Source organism: Piliocolobus tephrosceles, chromosome 20 (genome assembly GCF_002776525.5).
Source record: "Piliocolobus tephrosceles isolate RC106 chromosome 20, ASM277652v3, whole genome shotgun sequence".
In the NCBI taxonomy this organism is placed as follows: domain Eukaryota; kingdom Metazoa; phylum Chordata; class Mammalia; order Primates; family Cercopithecidae; genus Piliocolobus; species Piliocolobus tephrosceles.
Window position 1 is genome coordinate 48,708,337 of NC_045453.1, and position 27,526 is coordinate 48,735,862.

The following is a 27,526-nucleotide window of genomic DNA, read 5'->3' on the forward strand; positions in this document are numbered from 1 at the left end:
CTTGCTGAATACTTTTCTTAAAACATCCACTTCCAACACTGGAGAGGAATGTAATCTTATTTCTAATTGACTGTTTATAATATGACATATTTCTAATCTACTATGACTGAAGTAATAGTCAAAGGCAGTGTTTTACCTATTCAGCACATTTGTTTCTGGTTGAAGAGGGCATTTTTTTCCTTGAAGATCCTAATGGCTCCTGTTCTTTTTTATTTTACTATTTTTTTTTTATTATACTTCAAGTTTTGGGGTATATGTGTGGAACGTGCAGTTTTGTTACATAGGTATACACGTGTCATGGTCGTTTGCTCCACCCATCAACCTGTCACCTACATTAGGTATTTCTCCTAATGCTATCCTCCTCTAGCCCCCCACCTCTTGACAGGCCGTGGTGTGTGATGTTCCCCTCCCTGTGTCCATGTGTTCTCATTGTTCAACTCCCATTTATGAGTGAGAACATGCAGTGCTTGGTTTTCTGTTCCTGTGTTAGTTTGCTGAGAATGATGGCTCCCAGCTTTATCCATATCCCTGCAAAGGACATTAACTCATCTTTTTTATGGCTGCATAGTATTCCATGGTGTATATATGCCACATTTTCTTTTTCTTTCTTTCTTTCTTTCTTTTTTTTTTTTTTGAGAAGTCTCGTTCTTGTCCCCCAGGCTTGAGCACAATGGCTTGATCTCGGCTCACTGCAAATTCTGCCTCCCGGGTTCAAATGATTCTCCTCTCCCTCTCAAGTAACTGGAATTAAGGTACCTGCCACCATGCCCAGCTAAATTTTTGTATTTTTTAGTAGAGATGGGGTTTCACCATGTTGGCCAGGCTGGTCTCGAACTCCTGACCTCAGGTGATCCACCCACCTTGGCCTCCCAAAGTGCTGGGATTACAGGCGTGAGCCACCGCACCTGGCCTATGTACCACATTTTCTTTATCCAGTCTATCATTGATGGACATTTGGGTTGGTTCCAAGTCTTTGCTATTGTGAAGAGTGCTGCAGTAAACATACATGTTCATGTGTCTTTACAGTAGAATGATTTATAATCCTTGGAATATATACCCAGTAATGGGATTGCTGGGTCAAATGGTATTTTCAGTTCTAGATCCTTGAGGAATCGCCACACTGTCTTCCATAATGGCTGAACTAGTTTACAGTCCCACCAACAGTGTACAAGTGTTCCTGTTTCTCCACATCCTCTCCAGCATCTGACCATTTAATGATCGCATTTCTAACTGGTGTGAGATGGTATCTCATTGTGGTTTTGATTTGAATTTCTCTGACGACCAGTGATGATGAGCATTTTTTTCATGTTTGTTGGCTGCATAAATGTCTTCTTTTGAGAAGTGTCTGTTCATATCCTTTGGCCACTTTTCGATGGGGTTGTTTGTTTTTTTCTTATAAATTTGTTTAAGTTCTTTGCACATTCTGGATATTAGCCCTTTGTCAGATGGATAGATTGCAAACATTTTCTCCCATTCTGTAGGTTGCCTGTTTAGTCTGACGGTAGTTTCTTTTGCTGTGCAGAAGCTCTTTAGTTTAATTAGATCCCATTTGTCAATTTTGGCTTTTGTTGCCATTGCTTTTGGTGTTTTAGGTATGAAGTCTTTGCCCATGCCTGTGTCCTGAAAAATTCACACTTTTATGAACTGACGGTATTTGTGGCAATGAATATATATCAAAAAGTACCAATGTGGTTTAACAATTACACATAATATTTTTTAGGGGGATTTTTTTTTAAGTGCCTAACACCAGTCATAACACATATTAGTTAAACAGAGAACTATGTATAATATTAATTTGTGTTGGTTTGTTTTTGATTGATAAACTTTGTGTTTAGTTTCTGCTGAATCTCTTTACTAAAATTGCCAGATTGCTCATGGAAGTCATGTCATCCCTCACTGAATTATTTTCCCAGCTAACTACTCTCTTAAATGATGCATAAGGATATTCTAATGCTATTGAAATAAGCAGGGTGTTAGGTGCTGCTTTCCTCAACTGTTGGTTTCTTTGGATTTCTAGGATGTGGAGAGCATCTTGTTCGCACCATACTGGCTAGAGAATGTTCACATGCTTTACAAGCTGAAGATGCTCACCAAGCCCTGTTGGAGACTATGCAAAACAAGTTTATCAGTAAGTATAACATTAAGAAGATTACATTCTTCCAAATATAGATTATTTCACTGCTATAAGCACTATGAGTCAGGTACTCCATTTGTATTTCTAGACCTACCTCTAGAACCTAGCAAAGAGAAGGACCCACAGTTAATACTGATTGTGAAAAGAAATTCTACAACAATAATACAGCATGAAATCTTTCCTATAACTAGGTTAATCCCCAAGTTGTAAGACACTGACAAGGCTCATGGTGATATATAGTAAAATAAATACATAACCATATGTTAATATGTTAATAAGAATTTCCCAGTGGCAAAATATGAGCTGAGAAGTGAGTCATGAATAGGCATTTAAGGTCTATCTCTAGTGATTTTTCAGAAAAAGGTTGATTATATTCATGTACTATCTCCTCAAATACATTAGAATCAGACTTAGGTTTTATTGTTATTTTGTTTTAACAATTACCATTGTTGAATGCTGTTTTAAAAGAAAACCAAAGTCTTCGGCTTAATAGCATATGCGATTTACATAATTGTTATGAGTTATTAGATGCATTCTCAGAATGTTAATGAGAGGAATAGTAAGAGTAGAAAACTAGATGCTCATCAAAAGTTCACTACCTAGAAAGATCTCTGTAACTAAAACTACAAAACACCGATGAAATGAAATTGAAGAGGACACCAAAACATGGAAAAATACTTCATGTTTATGGATTGGAAGAATCAATATTGTTAAAATGTCCATACTACCAAAAGCAATCTAAAGATTCAGGGCAATCCCTATCAAAATACAAATGACGTTCTTCTGAAATAGAAAAAACAACCCTAAAATGTATGTGGACTCACAAAAGACCCAGAATAGCCAAAGCTGTCCTAAGCAAAAAGAACAAAATGGGAGGAATCACATTATATAACTTCAGATTATATTATAGTAACCAAAATGGCATGGGACTGACATAAAAACACACATAGACCAATAGGACAGAGTATAGAACCCAGAAACAAATCCACACACCTGCTGTGAACTCATGTTCCACAAAGGTGTCAAGAACATACTCTCTGGAAAACTCTCTTCAACAAATGGCACTGGGAAAACTGGATATCCATATGCAGAAGAATGAAACTAGACTCCCATCTCTCACCATATACAAAAATCAAATCAAAACGGACTAAAGACTTAAATCTAAGACCCCAGACTATGAAACTACTACAAGAAAACATTGGGGAAAATCTCTAGGACGTTAGTCTTGGCAAAATTTCTTGCCTACAGGCGCAGGCAACCAAAGCAAAAATGGACAGAAGAGATTATATCAAGTTAAAAAGCTTCTCCACAGCAAAGGAAACATCAACAAAGTGAAGTGACAACCCACAGAATGGGAGAAGATATTTGCAAACTATCCATCTGACAAGGGATTAATAACCAGAATATATGAGGAGCTCAAACAACCCTATAGGAAAACATCTAATAATCTGATCAATAAATGGGCAAAAGATTTGAATAGACATTTCTCAAATGAAGACATAAAAATTGCAAACAGGCATATGAAAAAGCACTCAACATTATTGCTCATCAGAGAAATGCAAATCAAAACTAAATGAGATGTTAATTACAAACAGGCATATGAAAAAGTGCTCAAATTATTGCTCATCAGAGAAATGCAAATCACAAGTACAATGAGATGTTATCTCACCCCAGTTAAAATGGCTTATATCCAAAAGGCAGGCAAACAAACTCTGGTGAAGATGCAGAGAAAAGAGAACCCTGGTACACTGTTGGTGGGAGTGTAAATTAGTACAACCATTATGGAGAACAGATTGGAGGTTCCTCAAAAAACTGAAAATAGAGCTACCATGTGATCCAGCAATCCCACTGCTATGTATATCCCCAGAAGAAGGGAAGCAGTATATTGAAGAGATATTTGCACCCCCATGTCTATTGCAGCAGTGTTCACAATAGCCAAAATTTGGAAGCAACCTAAGTGTCCAGCAGATGGATGAATAAAGAAAATGCGGCACGTATACACAATGGAGTACTATGCAGCCATAAAAAAGAATGAGATCTTGTCATTTGCAACAACATGGATGGAACTGGGAGAGATCATTATGTTAAGTGAAATAATCCAGGCACAGAGGGACAAACATCACATGTTCTCACTTATTTATAGGATCTAAAAATCAAAACAATTGAACTCATGGACATAGAAAGTAGAAGGATGATTACTAGAGGCTGGGGAAGGTAGTGGAGGACTTGGCGGGAGGTGGGGATGCTTAACAGGTACAAAAAATAAAAAGAAAGAATGAATAAGACCTACTATTTGATAGCACAGCAGGGTGACCATAGCCAATAATAACAACTTAATTATACATTTTAAAATAACTAAAAGAGTGTAATTGGATCATCTGAAACAGAAAGGACAAATGCTTGAGGGGGTGGATACCCTGTAGTCGATGTTGTGATTATTTCACATTGCATTCCTGTATCAAAACATCTCATGTACCTCATAAATATATATACCTACTATGTACCCACAAAAATTAAAAATTAAAAAATAAAAACATTCAGTTCCTAGAAACCCTGTGATGGATGTATAATTATGGCACGTGGTAACTTTATGGTTGTTGAGAATGATCCCAAGTACTTTACTGAGTCTAAAACTACAGATTAGCTAGTTCTACTTCTCCAAGTTTGGGTTTATGCTAAGGAGTTCCTGAACTCTGCTCTGTTCTGTTGCTTTGTATAACTCCATAAAACCGTTCATGGAGTTGACCTGCAGTATTTCATCTTGCCACTGGGATCCATTACCTAATACATACTGAGCCATATCTTAGAAATTCCAGACTCATGGAAAGGAGCAAGAAATGTCAGAGCTTACCTAATTGACCCTGTTCCTTTAATGGCTGAAACTTAGTTTGCAAGAGTTCAGTGACTTCCCAAAGTCATCTTGTTAGCCAGTGGGTGTTTGTTGTGCAAGAACACACTGCCTTTTATTTAAAAAATAAAAAATGTAAAATGGTATGAAATATAGAAGAACAGTGTTCTGGGAGTCAAGACAGTTGTTTCCACTCTCAACTTCGTGTCTGTCTCATTGGTTAAACAAGTTGCTTCAGCAGTTTTGTTAAGAATAAAAACAAAAATGTTAGATAAGAGGCAGTTTCTAAATGCTTTTGCCATGCTAAGCTCTATGTTGTCTCTTCTGGATTCAGCACATAAATGTGAAATTCTTTTCAGGCAGATAATTTGGAAATGGGATTGAAAAAGGAAAATTTTCAGAAACTATTTAGGAAGCACAGATGATATTTACAAGGTGAATGGAAGGAAATAAATTGAATTTACCAGAGGACTAGACTAGAAGCAAGGAGGTTGAGTTTTTTTCTCTTTTTAACAACTGATGGTGTAATTAGTTGTCTGTTTTAGGACAAATCTCTTTATTCTTAATTTCCTCATATGTAAAGGGAGGGGGCAGATACAGATGGTTCCTAAAATTCCTTCCAGCTCCCAAATTGTATTTGATCCTTGGTTTAGTTCACAAGCCAAACTAAACTACTTGTATGAAGAATAGTTGTAGGCTGGGTGCCATGGCCTATAATCCTAGCACTTTGGGAGACTGAGAGAGGCAGGTGGATCACATGAGGTCAAGGAGTTTGAGACCAGCCTGGCCAACGTGGTGAAACGTTGTCTTTACTAAAAATACAAATATTAGCCAGGTGTGGTGGCCAGCACCTATAATCCCAGCTACTTGGGAGGCTGAGGCAGGAGAATCTCTTGAACTTGGGAGGCTGAGGCAGGAGAATCTCTTGAACCTGGGAGGCGGAGATTGCAGTGAGCCAAGATCGTACCACTGCACTTCAGGCTGGGCAACAGCAAAAACTATGTCTCAAAAAAAAAAAAAAAAAAAAAAAAACAAGAATAGTTATAAATCAAATTAGCCATTAAATGAAATTGTAAATTAAAACAATTAATGGTGGATCTCAAGTTTTTATTTGAAATGATTTGGTTGAAATCCTTTCAGCCAATGATGGAGGTAAGCTAGCAACCACTTTGTTAGTTTTGTGGAAACCATAATACCATAATATTCTTCCCTTCTGCTTCCGTTGCTTTTTCTTTTTTAAAGAAGATTTGTATAAATAATATATCTAGGGATTCTCATTACAATGCATAGCATATGTAGAAAAATTGTATATGATAATTAAGTTCAATAACCCCTTTTCATTCATTCTGAGTCTCATTTCTCCTGCCAGAAAGAACCACTGCTAACAGATTGGTATGTATATTTATGGCTTTCCCTCACTCCTTTCCTGCCATCCTCCCTTTTCTTTTTGTCTTCCATCATTTTAAACAATTGTATAGAAGAGATTTTTAATGTATTGTTTTGCAGTATGCTTTCCACTTACCATAGCTTAATGCTCTTAATATATCAGTGTATATATAGCTTCATAGTCAAATATTTCATGGTTCCGTAATTTATTAATTCCTCTACTGAAAGAGATTTGTCTGTAATTTTCATCTGTATCATTTTACTGCATATGAATGCTTACTTCTCTACATTCTTTTAACTAAACTTTTTATATGATTTCATTTTCTCTCTTTTTTAGCATATCAGTTGTGCATTTTTAGTGGTTGCTCTAGACTTTGGAATATATATTTACAATTAACCTAAGTTCACTTTTTTTTGGTAAACATTTAAGGGATACAAGTGCAGTTTTGCTATATGAATGTATTGTGTAGTGGTGAAGTCTTGGCTTTCAGTGTAACGGTCACCTGAATAATGTACATTGTACCCATTACATAATTTCTCATCCCTCATTCCTCCCCAACTCTCCCGCCCTTTTGAGTCTCCAGTGTCTACTATTCCACACTCTATGTCCATGTGTACACATTATTTAGCTCCCACTTATAAGTGAGAACATTTGGTATTTGGTTTGTAAGTTATTTCAGTTAAGATAATGGCCTCTAGCTCTATCCATGTTGCTTCAGAAGACATGATTTCATTCTTTTTTGTGGCTGAATAGTATTCCTGTGTGTGTGTGTCTGTGTGTGTGTGTGTGTATGTATGTATATCATATTTTCTTTAGTCTTCTGTTGATGGACACTTCCGTTGATTCTATATCTTTGCTATTGTGAATAGTGCTGTGGTAAACATGCGAGTGCAGTTTTTTGTATAATAATTTTCCTTGAGTGGACACCTATTAGGTTGGTGCAAAAATAATTGCGGTTCCAGACTGAATTTTAAATCATTGTAACTAGGCTCAACCATGATTACTTGTGGGTCTAATAATTTGCCTTTATGTATTTTTCCTAAAGTAGCCAGTAACTTACTAAAATAAAGATTTTTTTTCTCTTATTTGAATTTGAAACAAACTCTGCAACCATCTTAAATGTAGGGTTTGTTAAAATCTATTTTTGATAAACAATACTTTAATGTCATAGACTGAATGGAGGAAAATTGAAAGGCATTTCAGAGATTGAAATGTTTTTGTTTCCACTTGCATTACCTTATGCCAAGATCAGCGCTTTGGTTTGACTTAATATTGGAAGTATAAAAGAGAATAACCAATCTGTACATTTCTTTGAAAACCACTCTTCATGTAACATACAAAACTCATAAAAATGGGTACTGTAAAAATAGTGTCTTAATAATACTTCATGCTAACCAGCTGATTATAGACGGAAATGCTTAGTTAAGTAGAGGAAGAAATAAGTAGTTTCCTTTTTAGTTGTTCTTTTTAAAAGATTACACATATATGCACATATAAAACCTCTTTCAATGATTCAGATGTGACTTTTCCTCTTCATGGTTATTTTTAACCCAACTTGGTTTTGTGAATTATTCTTTTTGATGCAAACCTTGGCTGCATGTATGGTATGTGAACTGTGGGGCAGCATTATACATTCCTGCTCACTACCTAACGACTAATATCACAGTACTTTTTTTTAGCTGGCTTCTGTTTATTACTAAATATAATGATTGATAAAATGTTATCTGTGAAAATGACTTCTTTTTTTTTCTTTGAATTTCTGAACTAAGCTACTAGTCTTATAAACCTACAATCTTTGTGACTATTGTTGGAAAATTCCATGTGGAGTATAGTATTATGATTTTAAAAAGTGATTTTTGCTCTATATTTTACTTCATTCTTTTGGGGAGGTGTTCTTACACTGTCACTGACATCAGAGGTTCACTGTCAGTTGTAGAGTGCTGTTGAAAATTGAGATGGAGTCCCTTCTTATGCTTTTCTGCCAAATAGAGAAGTTATATTCAATTAATGTTTTCTTTTATGTGAACATTAGCTCTCATAGGAAGAACAAAAGTACATTGTCATTACACATTTAGCCTCTGAGATCATCATTTCATAAATTTCTTAGTAATTTAGAATATTTAAAAAATATAATGTTCTCTTTTCCAGGGCATTTTGTTTTATAAGACTTTGTCTCGTATTTGATATGCATATTTCTTTTTTTCAAACACTAAAATCTTTTTTCTTTGTAGCTATCTGGGGCTTGAGGGACTCCTAAGAAAATTTATTCTTTTTTTGTCTATTAGAAAAATCAAAGTTGTTTCTCCTTCACAGTTACAAATGCTGTGATATTTAGCTGGTTATACTCACATGTCCAAACTGCAAAATAAGGAAAATATAAATTAAGCATCCCTCTTCGGGCATTATTTGCCACTAATTCGTGGGCCCTAGGCTTTATATTTTCAGAATTTTATTTGTCTTTTTATTTAACAATTATTGATTGACAGCTATGCATGTATAAGATACTTTGCTGGTTACTATGAGAGATTCACAGATACATGAAACAGCCTTGCTGTCAAAAAAAACTTGCATTCTAGGGGAAGAGAAAAAAACAAATGCATGTAAATAAAATATAAGGTGAATAAGCACCGTACTATTTTATTTAAGCATGTACTATTTATGTTTCTATTTAACCCCTCTTGATTTATTCTATATTTACTTGTTATTATTGTCTGTCTCCCTTAAGCAGGGCATAAACGCTAGGAGAGCAGAGATTTTGACTATTATTTTTAACCCCATTGCTAGGAAAAGAGTATCCTTTGAAGGGGATAGAAAAGAGAGGAAGAATGAGGGAAGAGAAAGGGACACTTGTGATTTGGAAGCCAGTGATAGAAGGAATTTTTTTTTTTCCCCATAACTGAAAGGATTCCAATGTATTTAGAGATGTAAATAAATATGCAGAAAAAACTTTTGGGGTTAGGCATTAAGAGGGTGCCAGTCAACTCTGAAGTTTGTGTAGTGGCAGGGTAAGAAAAGAACTCTGCTGAGCAGCTGGGAAAGAGAGAGGATCAGAAATGATGAAGAAGGGGACAAGTTAGATGGTTTAGACTCCAAATCATCTTGTCAACAGGTGACCGACATCCACCAACTTTGCTTCTAAAACGTGTACAAGTTAGTACACAGATGTATACCTTGCATTTTATCTTATTTTTTGTTTAACTAGAGTACAGATTACAGAGGGTCACAAAGTTGCAAAATAAATCATTTTTCTTTCCTTGTGATATAAGATACATATGTATAATTCCAGAATGTTTTTAAGTGTATAGAAGTTTTATGAAATGTATAGAATGCATTAAGTGAGTAGGTGGATTGGGAATAAAAGGACAAAGAAAAGATGGGAAATGTCTATAAGGATATCAGTCACTTAGAAAATGAATGTGGTTTTGTAAAAGCCTTCAAGAATATTTATTAGGAAGCTCGTGGTAGAACTGAATGCCTTTTGCTTACCCCTTTCTAGGGTGTTGTTATGGAAAGCTCTGAAATACCTCTCAGAGTGTCCCCCCCTACCCCTTTTTAAATTGAGGCATAAGAAATAATTCATTTAAAGCAAGATGCAGAAAGTTTGTGTAGGAATGTCAGGAGGTTGAAAAATAGGAAGAGTGATTACAGAGATAATACTCAGTGGAATTATTGAAGGTAATAGACATTTGAGACGTTTTTCATTTGGATAGAATGAATGATTAAAAATCCCATTTAGAAACCAAGGCAGGCAGATCATTTGAGGTCAGGAGTTCAAGACCAGCCTGGCCAACATGGCAAAACCCCGTCTCTACTAAAAATACAAAAATTAGGCCAGGCGTGGTGTCAGGTGCCTGTAGTCCCAGCTACTTGGGAGGCTGAGGCAGGAGAACGGCTTGAACCCAGGAAGCAGAGGTTGCAGTGAGCCAAGATCATGCCGCTACATTCTAGCGTCGGCAACAGAGCAAGATACTGTCTCAAAAAAAAAATAAAAATAAATAAATAAATAAATAAAAATAAAAAGAGACATTTATTGACCTGGACAACTGTCATTTGAAAATAAATAGTTCATCTGTGTGTTATATTAACACCTGAATTTGACTTTTTCAGTACATGTTGATTCTGAGAAACAACCATCACAATTTCCAAAGAACCCAGAAATTACCTTCTTTGACTGGTGGATGCATTTTTATCTTGGGATGATACTGAGTCGGTGTGTGTGGGAAGTTCAATTATTTTTCTCTTCTTCCTTTCTTCTCACAACTATGAAAAAGAGAAAAAAATTACTGCATTGAATTACTAACAGTATTGATCAACAGCAGAGTAATAAGATGGACTTATTGGAATCAGTGGAAGTGGGTAGCTGGCAGCAAGAGAATAACTTCTTTTGATTTTGGACTCTCAGAATGGAAGTTGGTTTTTTCCCTGTGGCTGAGGTTTCCTGTTTGCAAGAAAGCCTTCTAGAGCCTGGAAGTTTTGTACATTTTGTATATTTGGAGCTTTTTAAGTAGCAGAGATGATTGTATCAACCACAGATGTGTTTTTCACCCAGGCCTTTGGGGAACCAAACCAAAAAGCCATTTAAAATAGCTACTAAATTTTGATAACTGGAAATAATTTGGTAACATTATTTGGTTGGAAAGCAAATAATAAGCATAGTACTAACAAGGGCAAAACAAAAAACCAAACTTCCAAACTCTGTAAACAATCTCACGTTATGTTAAAAAGGACTATTGTTTTGTTACTGTTTTATTTGATTTTAAAAGTGGCCAGTTTGGGGGACCAAGGATGTGATTATAAAGGTTGGTGCAATCCCACCAATAGGAGCTGCTGAACTATTCACAATTGGTACTTTATTGAGTTTTATGTTAAAAGATGTTTATGAAGTATTGGCATGTAATTAAAACCATACAAGGAATTTGTTTCATCTCATGAAAAAAAAAAAAAAAAAAAAACCACACACACGCAAAACAAAAAACAAAAATTCTTGTTTCCATATTAGCAAATTTTTTTTCTCCTAAGGATACTTATTAGGTGATCAAAAAGCTTTTTGTCTGTTCCTTTAGTTTGTGAGCATTTGGGGAAAACCACTAATATTAGTTACAGTAAACTCAAAGCACATAATTACAATGTTGCAAGAAGCAAAGGGAAATTAAATCATATGATGCTGAAGGTTGAGTCGCACAGTGTATTGACTTATTAGTCTGAACAGGGCCTAAGCTACATTTAGTGGATTAGGTGAATAAATAAATCCATAATTATTGTAATGCCTATAACATAATTTAGGATTATTTTTATAGTTGTGAAGTTGCTTCCCCTTATTATAATCTCACTTTTTAAAACCTATCAGATATTTGAAAATAACTATGACTTTTGAGCCTGTGAAAACCACACGTTCATGAGGGAAGAATGAAGTGTATTAAACAATGTTACTCTTAACCTTTTATGAATGTGGTCAAACCCAGTCCATTCGTTAGCATCAACGGGGCAGCTTATGCAGAGTGCTTCTCAAATAGTCTACCAGAGGCATAATAACATGGGTGATCTTCTGGTATTTTACCACACTTCTGAGTTGATCTTTAGTTTCAGATTGGATAAGCTCAGAGTGTCTTTCTTTCTTTGTTTGTTTTAGGTAGCAAGATTTCTAGTCATTTAAACGACTTAAACAAAATCAAGTAGCAGGCTTCATTTGAATTTGTGATTAGGAATTCTGTAATTGTATTTGTTAGGAAAATTTTCAATGTGTTTGCTGTAAATGTGTGTATGTGGTTTTGTTTTTTGTTTTTTGTTTTTGTTTTTGTTTTTTGAGATGGAGTTTTCCTTTTGTTGCTAGACTGGAGTGCAGTGGTGCAACCTCCGCCTCCTGGGTTGGAGCAATTCTCCTGCCTCAGCCTCTGGAGTAGCTCGAATTACAGGTGCCTACCACCACGTCTGGCTAACTTTTTGTATTTTTAGTAGAGACGAGGTTTCACCATGTTGGCCAGACTGGTCTCGAACTCCTGACCTCAGGTGATCCACCCATCTCAGCCTCCCAAAGTGCTAGGATTACAGTCATGAGCCACTGCGCCTGGCCATGTGTATGTGTTTTTAGGGCACCTTTTTAAAAAAAGGTCAAGAATAATCCTGTTTGTCTTCCTTCCCTTCTTTTTCTTTTTTTCTTGTAAAATATGTACAATGTTCCAAAGAACTTCTTATATTCTATAATATTTAGAGACAAATGTGCAAAATAAATGACTCTGTTATTAATATAGAAGCCAATATTTAAAGAATCCAACCAGAGTACCAATTGACTGACCACCAGTACTATAGGTAAAAATTAGCTCCTTTGGTCAAATAATTATGAAACAGTGACACTTTAAACAAAATAATTTGGGAGTAATTAGCTTTTTTTTTTTTTTTTTTTTAGGAAGACGTTTTAAAGATAGTTGAAGAAATTTTAATAGATTAGATAGTAGTTTGAATTACTATTTATAGTCTTAGGCATGATAATATTACTGTGGTTTAGGTAGGAGAATGTCCTTGTTCAGGTGATATCTTCATTTAGGATGAAGGGTTACAATGTTTGACAATTACTTGCAAGTGCCTCAGAGCAAAAAAGTGTTTGTCCTATGTGTGTGTGTATTGTATGTGTGTTAATTTCAATCTCTATATCTATGAGAAAACTCAAATGTAGCAAAATGTTAATATGAGAATCTAGGTGAAGAGTATATAAATCTTCATTGTATTACTTTTTCAGCTTCCCTGATGATTTGAAACCTTAAAAAGCCATAGGAAAATTGACTTGAAAAAGTAGTATTAATGTTTCTTGAACATTTTTTAGTTTTCTTTTGAAGTCATTTCTGTGGCTTAAAAAAGCACAGACAAGTCTGCTTTGCCTACCTCACAAAGTTAGTATTGATACAATGAGATTAGGTTTATAAAAGCTGAGAAAATTCTGTACACATGTGAACTGTCACTGCTGTTCTTCACGAGATGGTCATGTCCACATTTTAGTAGTATGGTGCCCTGATTTCAGTCTCTGATGAACAATAAGGAAGTGGCTGTTTTTTTTTTGTTTTGTTTTTTTGTTTTTAAGCTGGAATCTTGCTTTGTTGCCCAGGCTGGAGTGCAGTGGCACCATCTTAGCTCAGTGCAACTTCCACCTCTAGAGTTCAAGCTGTTCTCCTGCCTCAGCCTCCCAAGTGGCTGGGATTACAGGCGCATGCCACCATGCCCGGCTAATTTTTGTATTTTTAGTAGTGACGGGGTTTCACTGTGTTGGTCATCCTGGTCTTGAACTCTTGACCTTGTGATCTGCCTGCCTCGGCCTCCCAGAGTGCTGGGATTACAGGCATGAGCCACCGCGCCCAGCCAGAAGTGGCTTTTTGATTTTAAAGATGGCTTATATAACTGGATTTCTGTAAGGTGATCAAAACTGGAGTTTACTGATTATTTGCATGTTTGCTGTCATCAGTGTCAAAATAAAGGTGCACAAGTCTTATTTTGTGATAATAGCTGCTCAAAATAAGATTTCACAGGTTTTTATGAGTTTTTAATATACATTTTATTAGCTTATTTTTCTCCCTTATATCAACCTGAAGAATATTCAGTGCAGGTTTCCAATTTGAAGGTTTTTTTTTTTTTTAATTAAACTTTTAATTTTGACTTAATTGTGGATTCACATGCAGTTGGAAGAAATAATACAGAGAAATCTATATACCAGTTACCCAGTTTCTCCCGATGTTAGTATCTTGCAGAATTATAATAGAATGTCACAACTGGGCTATATGATATTGATACAACTCTCCAATGTTACTCATTTTTCCCCAGTTTTACTTGTAGTTTGTATGTGTGCATGTGTGTATGTATATTTAGTTCTGTGCAATTTTATCATGTGTGAGTTCATGTATTCACTACAAGTTATGATACAGAACCCCTTAATCATCACAAGGATCCCTCATGTTCCCCCTTTATAACCACATCACCTCGCTATCACTCACCCACCCACCCTGACTTTAATCCCTGTCTACCAGTAGTCTCCTGTCTCTATAATTTTGTCATTTCAAAAATGTTATGTAGATGGAATCATTCAGTATGTGACATTTTAGGATTGCCTCTTTATACTCAGCAAAATTCTCTGGAGAGTCATCCATGTTTTGGTGTGTATCAATAGTTCATTTCTTTTTATTACTGAGTGGTATTTCCTGGTGTGGACACACCATAATTTGTTGAACCTTTTACTCGCTGAAGTACCTCTGGGTTGTTTCTAGTTTTTTAGTATTATAAATAAATTAATTTTGAGTATTATAAATTAATTACTGTGAGTAATAGTGTACAGATTTTTGTGTTCGCATGAGTTTTCATTTCTTTAGAATAAATGCCCAACAGTATGTTTGCTGGGTCTTTGGGTATTTAAGGAACCACAGAGTTGTTTTCCAGAATCGCTGTAACAGATCACATTCCCAGTAGCAAGGTATGAGGGATTCAGTTTCTCCACCTCTTTGCTAGGTTTGTCACTGTTTCTTATTTAACTATTCTGATAGATCTGTAATGATACAGTTTTTGTTCCTAGTCATCTGGTTTTTAAAAAAAATTGTGGTAAAATACACATGGCATGAAATTTACCATTTTAACCGTTTTTTTTTTTTTGTTTTTTTTTTGAGAGAGAGAGGGTCTTGCTCTGTCACCTAAGCTGGAATGCAGTGGCACCATCATGGCTCACTGCAGCCTTGACCTCCTGGGCTCAAGCGATCCTTCCACCTCAGCCTCCCAAGTAACTTGGACTACAGGCATGAGAAACCTTGCCTGGCTAATTTTTTATTTATTATTATTATTTATTTTCTAGAGATGGAATCTCTCTATATTGCCCAGGCTGGTCTTGAATTCCTGGCCTCAAGCAATCTTCCTGTCTCGGCTTTCCCAAGTGTTGGGATTACAGGCATGAGTCACCGTGTGTGCCTGGCTTTAACCATAAGTGTACAGTTCTGTAGCGTTAAGCATGTTCACATTCTTGTGCAACCAATCTTCAGACTCTCTTCATGTTGCAAAACTGAACTTCTGTATCCATTAAACAACTCCCCTTTCCCTCCTCTCTGCAGCTCCTGGCAACTATCATTCTACTTTTTGTCCTAATGAATTTGGCTGCTCTGGGTACCTCTTGTAAGTGGAATCATGTAGTATTTGACCTTTTGCAACTGGCTTATTTCACTTAGAATAATGTCCTTAAGGTTCATGCAAGTTGTAGCATGTGTCAGAATTTCATTCCTTTTTATTTCTGAATATCTTACTGCATCTATATTTTGTTTATCACATTTTGTTTATCCATTCATCCATCAATGGACATTTGGGTTGTTCCTTATATTAGTGTGCTAGGGCTCCCATAACAAAGTACCATAGACTGGGTGGCTCAAACAACAGAAGTTTATTTCATCACAGTCAAGGAGGCTAGAAGTCCAAGTTCAAGATGTCAGCATGAATGGTTTCTAATGAGATCTCTTTCTCCTTCCTCTGTGAGTTTCTGTGTCCTAATTTCCTCTTGTAATGACACAAGCCATATTGGATTAGAGCTCACCCTAATGACCTCATTTAACCTTATTTAAGCCTTTAAAGACCCTGTCTCCAATACAGCTATATTCTGAGGTACTGGGGATTAGGACTTCAAAATATGCATTTGGGGAGCAGGAGATACAATTTAGCCTGTGGCTGCTGTGAATAATAGCTTTAGCTATTGTGAATAATGCTGCGATTAACGTGGGTATACAAATATCTCTTTGAGACTTTGCTTTCAGTTCTTCTGGGTAAATATCCAGAAGTGGAATTCCTGGATTGTATGGTAATTCTGTTTTTAGTTTTTTGAGGAACTGCTATACTGTTTTCCTTAGGAGCCGCCCATTTTACATTCCCACCAACAGTGCCTTCCGATTTCTTTACAGCCTCACCGACACTTGTTATTTTCTGGGTTTTTTCTTTTTTTGATAGTAGCCATCCTAATGGGTATGTGTTGGTATCTCTTTGTGGTTTTGGTTTGCTTTTTGCTATTAATTAGTGAATTCCGTCTTTTCGTGTGCTTATTGACCATTTGTGAATCTTTGAAGAAGATGCGTATGAAGTCCTTTGCCCGTTTTTTGATTAGTTGTTTGATTTGTTATTGAGTTGTAAAAGTTCTTTGTATATTGTGGATATTAACCCCTTATTAGATATATGATTTACAGATATTCTCTGTTATTCCATAAAGCATGTCCTTTGATGCATGGAAGAACTTTTTAATTTTGATGTAGTCTAATTTGCCTATTTTTATATTTGTTGCCTGTGTTTGTGGTGTCATATACAAAAAGTGATTGCCAAATCCAATGTCAGGAAGCTTGCTCCCTGTATTTTCTTATAGGAGTTTTATAGTTTTTACTCTTATGTTTAGATCTTTGATTCATTATGAGTTTATTTTTGCATATGTTATAAAGCAAGGGTCCAGCTTAATTCCTTTGCATGTGGATATCCAGTTTTCCTAGCGTCAATATTGAAAAAGACTGTCCTTTCCTCATTGAATGGTCTTGACACCCCTCTTGAAAAATCATTTGACCATGCATATCAGTGTTTATTTCTGGGCTCTCAATTCTATCCATTGATCTATATGTCTGTCTTTATGCCATTACCATTCTCTTTTGGTTACTGTATCATCATAGTAAGTTTTGAAATCAGGAAGTGTGAAGACTCCAATTTTGTTCTTTTTTAGGATTGTTTTCGCTATTTGGGGTCTCCTGAGATTCCATGTAAATTTTTAGATGGGTGTTTTTATTTCTGCCAAAAATGCCATTGGGAATTTGATAGAGATGGCATTAAATCTGTAGATCATTCTGGGTAGTATTGACATCTTAACAATATTAATTGTAGTCCATAAACACGGGATGCCTTTCCATTTTTTTGTATCTTTATTTTTAAAAAGATTTTATAGTTTTCAGTGTACAAGTCTTTTGCCTTTTTGGTTAAGCTTATTTATAAGTATTTCATTATTTTTAATGCTATTGTAAATGGATTTTTCCCCTTAATTTCCTTTTTAACTTGTCCATTATTAGTGTATAGAAATCGAGTTCAAAGTTTTAAGAACAAGCATGCATTGATTTCCATTTCAGATTGTTCATTGTTGGTATGTAGAAATCCAGTTTAAAGTTTTAAGAACAGGAATGTATAAGCTCAACATCTCTTGTGATGCCTAGAAAATCTTTAAACTGGCCGGGCGCGGTGGCTCAAGCCTGTAATCCCAGCACTTTGGGAGGCCGAGACGGGCGGATCACAAGGTCAGGAGATCGAGACCATCCTGGCTAACACGGTGAAACCCCGTCTCTACTAAAAAATACGAAAAACTAGCCGGGCGAGGTGGTGGGTGCCTGTAGTCCCAGCTACTCCGGAGGCTGAGGCAGGAGAATGGTGTAAACCCGGGGGGCGGAGCTTGCAAGTGAGCTGAGATCCAGCCACTGCACTCCAGCCTGGGCGACAGAGCGAGACTCCGTCTCAAAAAAAAAAAAAAAAAAAAAAGAAAATCTTTAAACCAAAAACACTGCTCACTGCTGGGTGTGGAGCAAGAACTTGGCAGATATGTGAGAAAGGCAGCTATTCCCTTTTTACCATGCTTAGGAAAATAGGATTCATGCCCTTCAAACTACTATCAAAATCAATGTCCATGTCTTATTATACTTTGCTTTTCCTTAACAAACAGTCAAAAGCCATGCTGTCCCATATAGTAGTCATTAGTCCCGTCTGGCTATTTAAATTTAAATTAACTAAAATTAAATACAATTAGAAATTCAGTTTCTCAGTTGTACAAGCCACATTTCAAATGCTCGGTAGCTGCATGTGACTACAGGATAATGAAATGGACAAGTGCAGTGGCTTTTAAAATCTTGAATGATTCATTTCTCTCTTTCAAAGCTACTTATATGGCTTAATCAAAGATGTATTTTCTGTCTTTAAAAACCTCTCTTTGGAAGCCACATATCATGGATTAACAAGAGAGGTTTATTTATTTTTTTCTCATAATAAGATGTCCAGAGGTCCTATGTGCTAGCTCCACAATGTCTCTGATGGTCCTGCCTCCTTGTGTCTTATTGGCCGGAACTGTGTCCCATGATCACCTCTAGTTACAGAGAGACTGAGAAACAATTTCTTAGCTGGACACATGACTGTCTCCTCCACAAAACGGGGCTTCTTTTAGATGGAAAGAAGGAGAGAATGAATATTGTGTAAATATCTGCTGTCTGCCACAGGGGTTGGACTAGATGATCCTTGATCTAGACGACTCTTCCTAGCTCTGGAAGTTGTGAACTTTGTTTAATAAACTCTGGGAGAATTGGTGATTAAGGCTTTAATGCTCATGTAGTGGAATAACCTACACTGGGGGTTGGCAAACTATGGCCTGCAGGTTAAATCCCACCTATCAACTGATTTTTTTAAACAAAATTTTATTAAAACATAGCTATATTCATTTGTTTACATACTGTCCATAACTGCTTTCATGCTACAATGGCAGAGTTGAGTAGTTGTGACATAGACCATATGGCCTACGAAGCTGAACATTTTACTGCCTGGCCCTTTATGGAAAAAGCTTGCCAATTCCTGGCCTAGATAACCCTGGAGAGTCCTTCCATCGGGGTGGCTCCAATACATACATTTTATTATTATTCAGTAAGGATTTGTTCATGCACTGTGTTTCAGGCATCAGACCAGGTACTAGAAATACAACAGTGAATAATAAAACAAAGTCTATATTCTTATGGAATTTATATTTCATCAAGTCAGGCAGACAATAAATAAATAGGTAAAACTTAAGTCTATCGTATAGTAATAAAAGCTACAGAGAAAAATGAAGTACAAAAGGTGGATAGAAAATGCAGGAGAGAAGCTTGCAGTTTTTGAGCATGGTCAAAAACTGCATGGTCTAAAGATTTTATTTCTGAAGATATAAATCCACTGTCTTATCCCTTGATGGCCCTCCACTGAAAAGAGGATAAAATGCAGACACTACCTCATGGTCTCCAGTGTGATTACTGTCTGTCTCCTCAACATCATCTCGGGTCACTGTCTTGCTCAGGACACTGGTCTGCTTGGTTTCTTTTCCCTCAATTCCTAGGTTCCTTTACTTCTCAGGACTTGGCATGTGCCATTTTCTTCATCTGGAATGTCCTTCTCTCCAACCTTCATCTTCCTCATCTTTTCCAATCTTCCTTCTTCCTTATCTTTTAGTCAAAATTGAAATACCACCTGCTCTGAAAGACCATGCAGTGGTGGGTTCCTCTTGGCCTATCAGCCTCCCTCGCAGCCCCTTGTTTGTTTCCTCCACAGGACTATTACTGTTGTAAATGATGTGTATGTGTGTATTTGCTTGCTTGGCCATTTCCGCCATCAGAATGTAACCTTCCTGTGTAATCCCATCATCCAGAATGGGGTTCAGTATGTAATGAATAGTATGTAATAACTCGCTAAAGAATAAATGAAGGAAAAGTAATCATGCTCTCCATGCACTCTTCTAGGTGATGAGTCACCTTTTTATGATCTCCCTCCCTTTCAGTTTAGGCTCTTAAATCCCAGTGTAAGTATGTGCCATTCCCAAGTGGGAAGAAAATGTTTACAATGTGAGTCTTCCTCCATGAAAACTCTAGGTCTAGCAGTGCTTGCTTGACTTTTCAAAACACCTAAAAATCATATTGGAATTTCATTAAAAAGTTAAGTCCCTGATTATTGTGACCATTGTGTCATCAACATGCTAAGTAGATCTTGAAGACAACACCACTCTCTTGAACATCTTGGCCACCAGTTGCTGTCTTTTATAGCAATTACCTCATCCATTCTTCTGTTTTACCACAAGATCCCTCAGGTGTGTTTCTTACTCTGCTGTTCCCATTTCAGCGAGTTCCCCTGTTCTGCACCATCAGTTCCTTGCCATTCCTGTCTGATGTTTCCATTTTAGTCCATTTGGTTTTTCTTTTCGTGTTGTTTCTCCTCCTCCATAGATCTCAGTGGTCTCTACGTTATGGTCACTTGGACTTCCAGACTTTGTTCCCATCCCTTCTCTTCTTGGCTCCTTTCATTAATTATTAGTTCCTTGGTTTGACAAAACAATTCCATGTCTAAACCCAGTTGGCTCTTTTCCCAGTGCTGCCTGTTAGGGACATCATCTTTCCACACGTCCTGGCCACGCAGCCTTCAGCCTTTCTCTAGATCCAGATCATGTAGTGGATACTAAGTGTCTGCCATATTCTGAGCACTCTTCTTTGTGACCTTTATCAAGGTTCACATTGTCCAAATAGTCAAGAGCTGTGACTGATTGATTACATAGTGTTTGCTCAGCACCATGATTTTGGACCAAGTTCAACCCATTATCCGAGGGCAGATTTTCCTTCTTTTCTCCATCCTGAGGCCTTTCCCTAATAAAGTGAGTATGCCCTTCTCAGATTCCAATAAATGAGAAGCTATTGGGCTTCTCATTTATTTACTTAACAAGTATTTGTTGATCACCTACTATGTGTCAGACACTGTTCTGGGTGATCAGTGGTGAACAGATAGTCTAGTTGCCTGTAGATTCTAGTGAGACATGTACATATTTATAGTATGTGTGGAATATGTATATATATGAATTTGTATATCTAACAATTTAAAATATATTACTATGTGCTGTTTTCTAGCTTTATGTAAGTAAATTGTATCTGGCCAAGAGAGTTGTAAGTTTTTCAGGAACTTTTTTTTTTTTTTTTTTTGAGACGGAGTCTCGCTCTATCGCCCAGGCTGGAGTGCAGTGGCGCGATCTCGGCTCACTGCAAGCTCCGCCTCCCGGATTTACGCCATTCTCCTGCCTCAGCCTCCTGAGTAGCTGGGACTACAGGCGCCCGCCATCTCGCCCAGCTAGTTTTTTGTATTTTTTAGTAGAGACGGGGTTTCACCGTGTAGACCAGGATGGTCTCGATCTCCTGACCTCGTGATCCACCCGTCTCGGCCTCCCAAAGTGCTGGGATTACAGGCTTGAGCCACCGCGCCCGGCCGACTTTTTTTTTTTTAATGTTTGTGTATCACACTGCCTGGGAGAGCATTGAGTACAGAGCAGGTATTTAGTATGTTCAGCGAGTTCACTAAGAATGGAATAGAGGCATACCTCATTTTATTATGCTTAACAAATGCTGCATTTTTCAAAACAAATTGAAAATTTATGACAACTCTGCATTGAACAAATCTATTGATGCCGTTTTTCCAATAATGTATGCTCACTTTGTATTTCTATGTCACATTTTGGTAATTCTTAAAATATCTCAAGCTTTTTTGTTGTTACTGTATCTGTGATGATAGTCTTGTCATCAGTGATCTTTGATGTTACTATGGTAATTGTTTTGGGGTGCCACAAACTGGTCATAAAACACTGTAAATCTAACTGTGTGTGATAAATGTGTGTGTTCTGATTGCTCCACTAACCAGTTGTTCCCCTGTTTCTCTTGCTGTCCTTGGCCTCCTTATTCATTGAGAGACAATAATATTGAAATTTGGCCAATTAATGACTCTGCATGTTCAGGTGAATTGAAGAGTTGCAAATCTCTCGCTTTAAGTCAAAAGCTAGAAATGATTAAGGTTAGTGAGGAAGGCATGTCAAAAGCTAAGATGGGTCAAAAGGTAAGCCTCCTACACCAGTTAGCCAAGTTGTGAATACAAAGGAAAAGTTCTTGAAGGAAATTAAAAGGTGCTACTCTAGTGAACACACAGATGATAAGGAAGTGAAACAGCTTGGGATAGAACATCTGACATAACAGTCAATGTTAAGGCATAACACTCCCTTAACCAAGATCCCAATCCAGAGCAAGATCCTAACTCTCTTTAATTCTGTTAAGGCTGAGAGAGGTGAGGAAGCTGCAGAAGAAAAGTTAGAATCTAGCAGAGATTCATTCATGAGGTGTAAGGAAAGAAGCTGCCTCCATAATATGAAAGTTCAAGGTGAAGCAACAAGTCCTGATGGAGAAGCTGCAACAGGTTATCCAGAAGATCTAGCTAAGATCACTGAAGAAGGTGACTGCACTAAACAACAGATTTTCAAGGCAGACAAAATGGCCCTCTATTCGAAGATGATGCCATCTAGGACTTTCATAGCTGGCCAGGAGAAGTCAATGCTTTGGCTTCTGAGAACATGCTGACTCTCTTGTTAGAGACTAATGCAGCTGGTGATTTTCAGTTGAAGCCGGTGCTTATTTATCATTCAAAAAATCCTAGGGTCCTTAAGAATTATACTAAATCTGCTCTTCCTGTGCCTTATAAATGGGACATCAAAGTCTAGATGACAGCACAGGTATTTACACCACAGTTTATTGAATATTTTAATCCCATTGTTGAGATCTACTGCTAAGGAAAATATATTCCTTTCAAAATAGTTTTGCTCTATGACGATGCACTGATCATGCAAGGGCTCTGATGGAGATGTACAAGGAGATTAATATTTTCATGGCTGCTAACATAACATCCATACTGAAGCTCTTATTATTCAAGGAATACATTTTATAAGGCTATAGCTGCCATAGATAGTGATTCTTCTGATGAACCTGGGTTAAGTAAATTAAAAACCTTTTGAAAACCTTCTCCATCAGGACTTGTTGCTTTTGAAATCTGGGTCAAGTAAATTAAAAACCTTCTGGATGCCATTGGGAACATTTGTGATTCACGGGAAGAGGTCAAAATAACATTCACAAGAGTTTGGAAGAAGTATATTCTAACCTTCATGGATGACTTTGAGGAGTTAAAACTTCATTGGAGGAAGTCACTGTAAATGTGGTAGAAATATCAAGAAACTAGAATTAGAATGGTGCCTGAAGATGTGACTGAATTGCTGCAGTTTTATGATAAAACTTTAACAGATGAGGAGTTGCTTCTGTGGATGAGCAAAGAAAGTGATTTCTTGAGATGGAATCTTCTCCTGGTGAAGAAATTGTGAACATTGTTGAAATAAGGAAAAGAATTAGGATATTGCATAACTTATTTGATAAAGCAACTTCAAGGTTTGAAAGGATTGACTTTAATTTTGAAAGGTCTACTGTGAGTAAAATGCTATTAAACAGCATTGCATGCTACAAAGAAATCTTTCATGAAAGGAAGAGTCAATTGATGCTGCAAACTTCATTGCCGTCTTATTTTTAAGGAATTGTTACAGCTACCTCAGTCTTCATGAGCCATCACTCTGATCCATCAGCAGCCTTCAACATCGAGGCAAGATCACCCACCAGCAAAAGGATATGACTCACCTGAGTCTCATAATCATTAGTATTTTTTGCAATAAAGTATTTTTTAAATTATTTACTTTTTTTAAGACATAGCACTGTTATACACTTAGTAGATTACAGTATAGTAGTGTAAACATAACTTGCATATGCACCGAGAAACCAAAAAAACTTGTATGACTCACTTTATTATGGTATGCCATTTATTGTGTTATTTGCTGTTGCGGTTGTTTGGAAATGAACCTTCGGTATCTTCAAGGTATGCCTTTATATAGAGAAGCACATTCAAGTGAGATGCAAAAACCTATATATCATTGCACTGATACATTGTACAATTGAATTATAGCTTTCTATGTAAATGTCCTCCTGCATTAATGGGTGACTACCTATTATAGGGTTCAGGATACAGTGATTCACTATATAGGGATATATGACAGTTTCATTTAAAGTTCACAATGTAAACATTGCAGTATTTCTAGACCTAGAGTTGTAAGTTCAAGTATAACAATATGCATTTAGAATTATATAACTATATAACCTCAGTGCAATCATCAAAGTGAAAAATATTGAAGTATCCGGAAACTTAATAGGAATTGGAATATCAGCAATCACCATTTTATCAAGCTTCCCACACAGCAGCTGTGCAAAGCCATTGTTGTTGCAATAAAATAGATTTATTTATTTACTTACTTAAAGACAAAGTTCATGAGAGCACACAAAGCTACATTAAATTGATTTTACGTCAGAATTAAAACCATGCTAGAAGGCTTCTATGTTATGTGCTTCTGCACAGTAAGTGGGATCTGACCATACAAAGTAAAAGTGAATAGAGTTGCTCTCATGGTAAAACTGGGTATGTAAGGAAATAACTCAGAGAAGGAAACACAATGAGCAACAACAACTAAATGTATAATGTTCTTCAAAGTCTGATGTCCTTTGAAGGTCTTCAGGCAGTGACTGGTGGAGACAGTCCCATGTACCCCAGGTTGCTCACCTGCATTATTTGACCATATCAACTTTGTTTACCACGTCCACATAAAAGATACCAGCGTAGTCCTCCTGAAGCAAAAGGCATTGCTCAGGAGCTCTGGTGCCTTTGGGCGATACTGTAGATACCATAAGATTGTTAGCACACATAGAATCTAGAATTTAATGAGCAAACACTCTGTTCATTCAGAAAAAAAAAAAGTTTTAATGCTATGTATGTTTTAAACACTGAAGCAGTGAATTCTTCTATATACACATGATTGATTGACCTAAAAATGTACCAATCCTGGGTGTTTTTACCTCACTCAAAGACAACTTGCCATCTAACCCCTCTTAGAACTAAGGGTTTTTGTGTTGGTTTGTTTTGCATTCTTTTTGTCCTTTTTTTTTGGGAGTAGGCTGAGGGTTGCTGAGAATTATTTTGTTGGAGTATTATGGATGGTGATTATAGCCTGTGGCAAATAAAATAGATTAGCAGAGCAAGAACTGACCATGAAAAAAATGTTGCATTTCCTACTGTGTACATCTCAGAAGACATTCTACAAAGATACTTATTTGATCAAAGACGTAAGAGATCCCTTTAAATTATGTACAAGTCTACCTGCGCATTTTATTTTAGGGTACCACGCGACATTTCTTTGTGTGAGAATACACGATCCCAGAATTTTGGAGTGACAAGGCTATAATTGACTCTGTCTTTAGGTTTTCCTGGGAAAAAATTATCAGGACATTCTGACCCTAAAGCAAAATCACAGTTAATTAAATTATGACCATATGAAAATTCTAATTAAAGCAAAGGCAAGAGTATTTGTCAAGCCAATGTTTAAGATAATGTGGAAAAATGATATGAAAGCAGCAAAGAATATTGTGAAAATAAAGCCACTTGAAATCAATATAGGAATAATTTCATCAATGGAACAGGTTAATCTAGGTGTACATGCAAATACATATGGGAATTTACTGTGTGATTAAAAATGTATTTCAAATCAATGGATAAGAGAGACCTTTTTCAAGAAATTTATGTTGGGCAATTGGCCGACCATTTAGGATTATAAAACAACAACAAGATCTTCACTACAGTCTTTATACCAAAATTAAGTCCAGAAGAACTGACATTCTAAAATTAAAAATTGTAATTGTGAAAACACTAATAGAAAACATGGGTAAGTTATTTTCATAATTTTTTTATTAGGGAAGACCTTTCTTGTAAAACTGCCAACACAGAAGCCTTAGAAGAAAGAGACTACATATTTTGATTACATAAGCATTAAAAACTTCTGTATTACAAAAAAGGTCGTAGATAAAATTAACAAATAATATGACCAACTAGGGAAAAATATTTGCAGCACATAATAGCCAAGGACTTACTGCCTTAATAAGTAAAGAGTATAGCAAATTAGTAAGAAAAAAATACAAGTACCCAATAAAGATATGGATGAAGGAAATTTTCAGTTTAGGATTATGTTGATAGGACAAATCCAGACAGAAGGGCTTAACAAAATGAGGGCTTTTATTTTCTCACATAAAATGTCTGAAAGCAATCCAGCCTTTCAGCCTGGCACACAGGCTTCATAGTGCATTTGGGGCTTAGCTTCTCTCTGTTTGGCTCTCTTTAGTAGGTGGCTTTATTCTTCATGAGAACAAGATAGCTGCTCCACTTCCAGGCATAAAGTCTGAAGCAGATGGCAGCAGCCAATAAAATTTGTGCTAGTCGAGTCTGCCCTTTAATAAGCTCTGCTAGAACACTTTGCCACTTAGCTAACCAGCCACAAAAGAGTTTGGGAAGCTAGGCACTTTTCTACCCCAAACAAAATTGGGGATTGCCTTACTGTAAGGAAGAAAGGGAGAATGGATAATATGTAGGCAACCAGTTGTGTATGCCGCAGATGTGAGAGCAAGTCACAGATAAACACAAATGGCTTGTAAACATATAGGTAATTAATTTATTCATAAATAAATGCAAATCAACACAATAGTGTGATACTACTGTTTTTCATGTATCAGATTAGTAATAATCAAAAAGTTTGCTAATACCTAGTTTTTGTAAGGCTGGCATTTCCCCATCGGGAAAATATGTACTCTCAAACACTGTTTCTTGTGGGTGTAAATATTTTTAGAGGAAAGTTTAGGAATCTGTAGCAAATAAATGAGTATGCTGATTGATTCATCAACTCTGTGTTTGGAAATATATCCTGTAGATATGTTCATACACGTGTGAAAGGTAAATATGTCCACATGTTCACCGTGGCATTACTTGCAATGGCAAAAAACCAAAACTGGTAACAATCTAAATGTCCCTCAATAGAATACTAAATAAAGAAGTGATGGCATCTGTGTCCAAGAGCATATTCATTGTTGAAAAGTCTAAGTGAAATTTGTGTGTGCTGAGATGGAGGATCTCTGAGCTATATTGTTGAATTTAAAAAGTCAGATTGAGAATAGTGTGTAAAACATGGTCCTGTTGAATGAAAAATTTTTAAAATGCCCAGATTACATATGGATAATTTCAGAAAGGATATACAAAGAACTCCCTTTTTTCTGATTAAAACTTTTTATTTGTGACTTTATTGATAAGAATAATTTTTTTTTTTAGGGCTAAGTGACAGTGAATATAGTGCATTGAAAATTGCCTTGGTGTGGCTTTTGTCTACAAGGAACTCTTGATGGTACTTACATCTATAGATAGGCCCTGGAGTGAGACAGATGCTTTCATTTTATATTATTTTGTGGGTTTTTTGTTATCATTTTGTTGTTATTTAAAACCTACAGCGGTGGTTTCGTAGTACATTTCTTAGAAGAACAGTAATTTATTGAAAATGTACTTTTTGTCATGGGGTAGTCAAGATAGTTAACAACCATTAAGGATACCAACTGTTAACAATCAGCTGAATACCATCCAGCCCCTCCTTTTCTTGATGTAAACTGATGAGCACACCTGGTCATTGGGCCTAGTATCTGTA

General features: G+C 36.4%; 1 protein-coding gene across 4 annotated transcripts in view; it reads left to right on the forward strand.

The window, feature by feature from the left end:
* The window catches only part of TASP1 (taspase 1), a 318,398-nt gene that overhangs the window by 162,964 nt on the left and 127,908 nt on the right, over nt 1-27,526 (forward strand). For all 4 annotated transcript variants that reach the window (XM_023217842.2, XM_023217841.1, XM_023217840.1 and 1 more), the window contains one exon: nt 2,018-2,128. In XM_023217842.2, the coding sequence (XP_023073610.1) occupies nt 2,018-2,128 (111 nt within the window). The remainder of the gene's footprint in view (nt 1-2,017; nt 2,129-27,526) is intronic.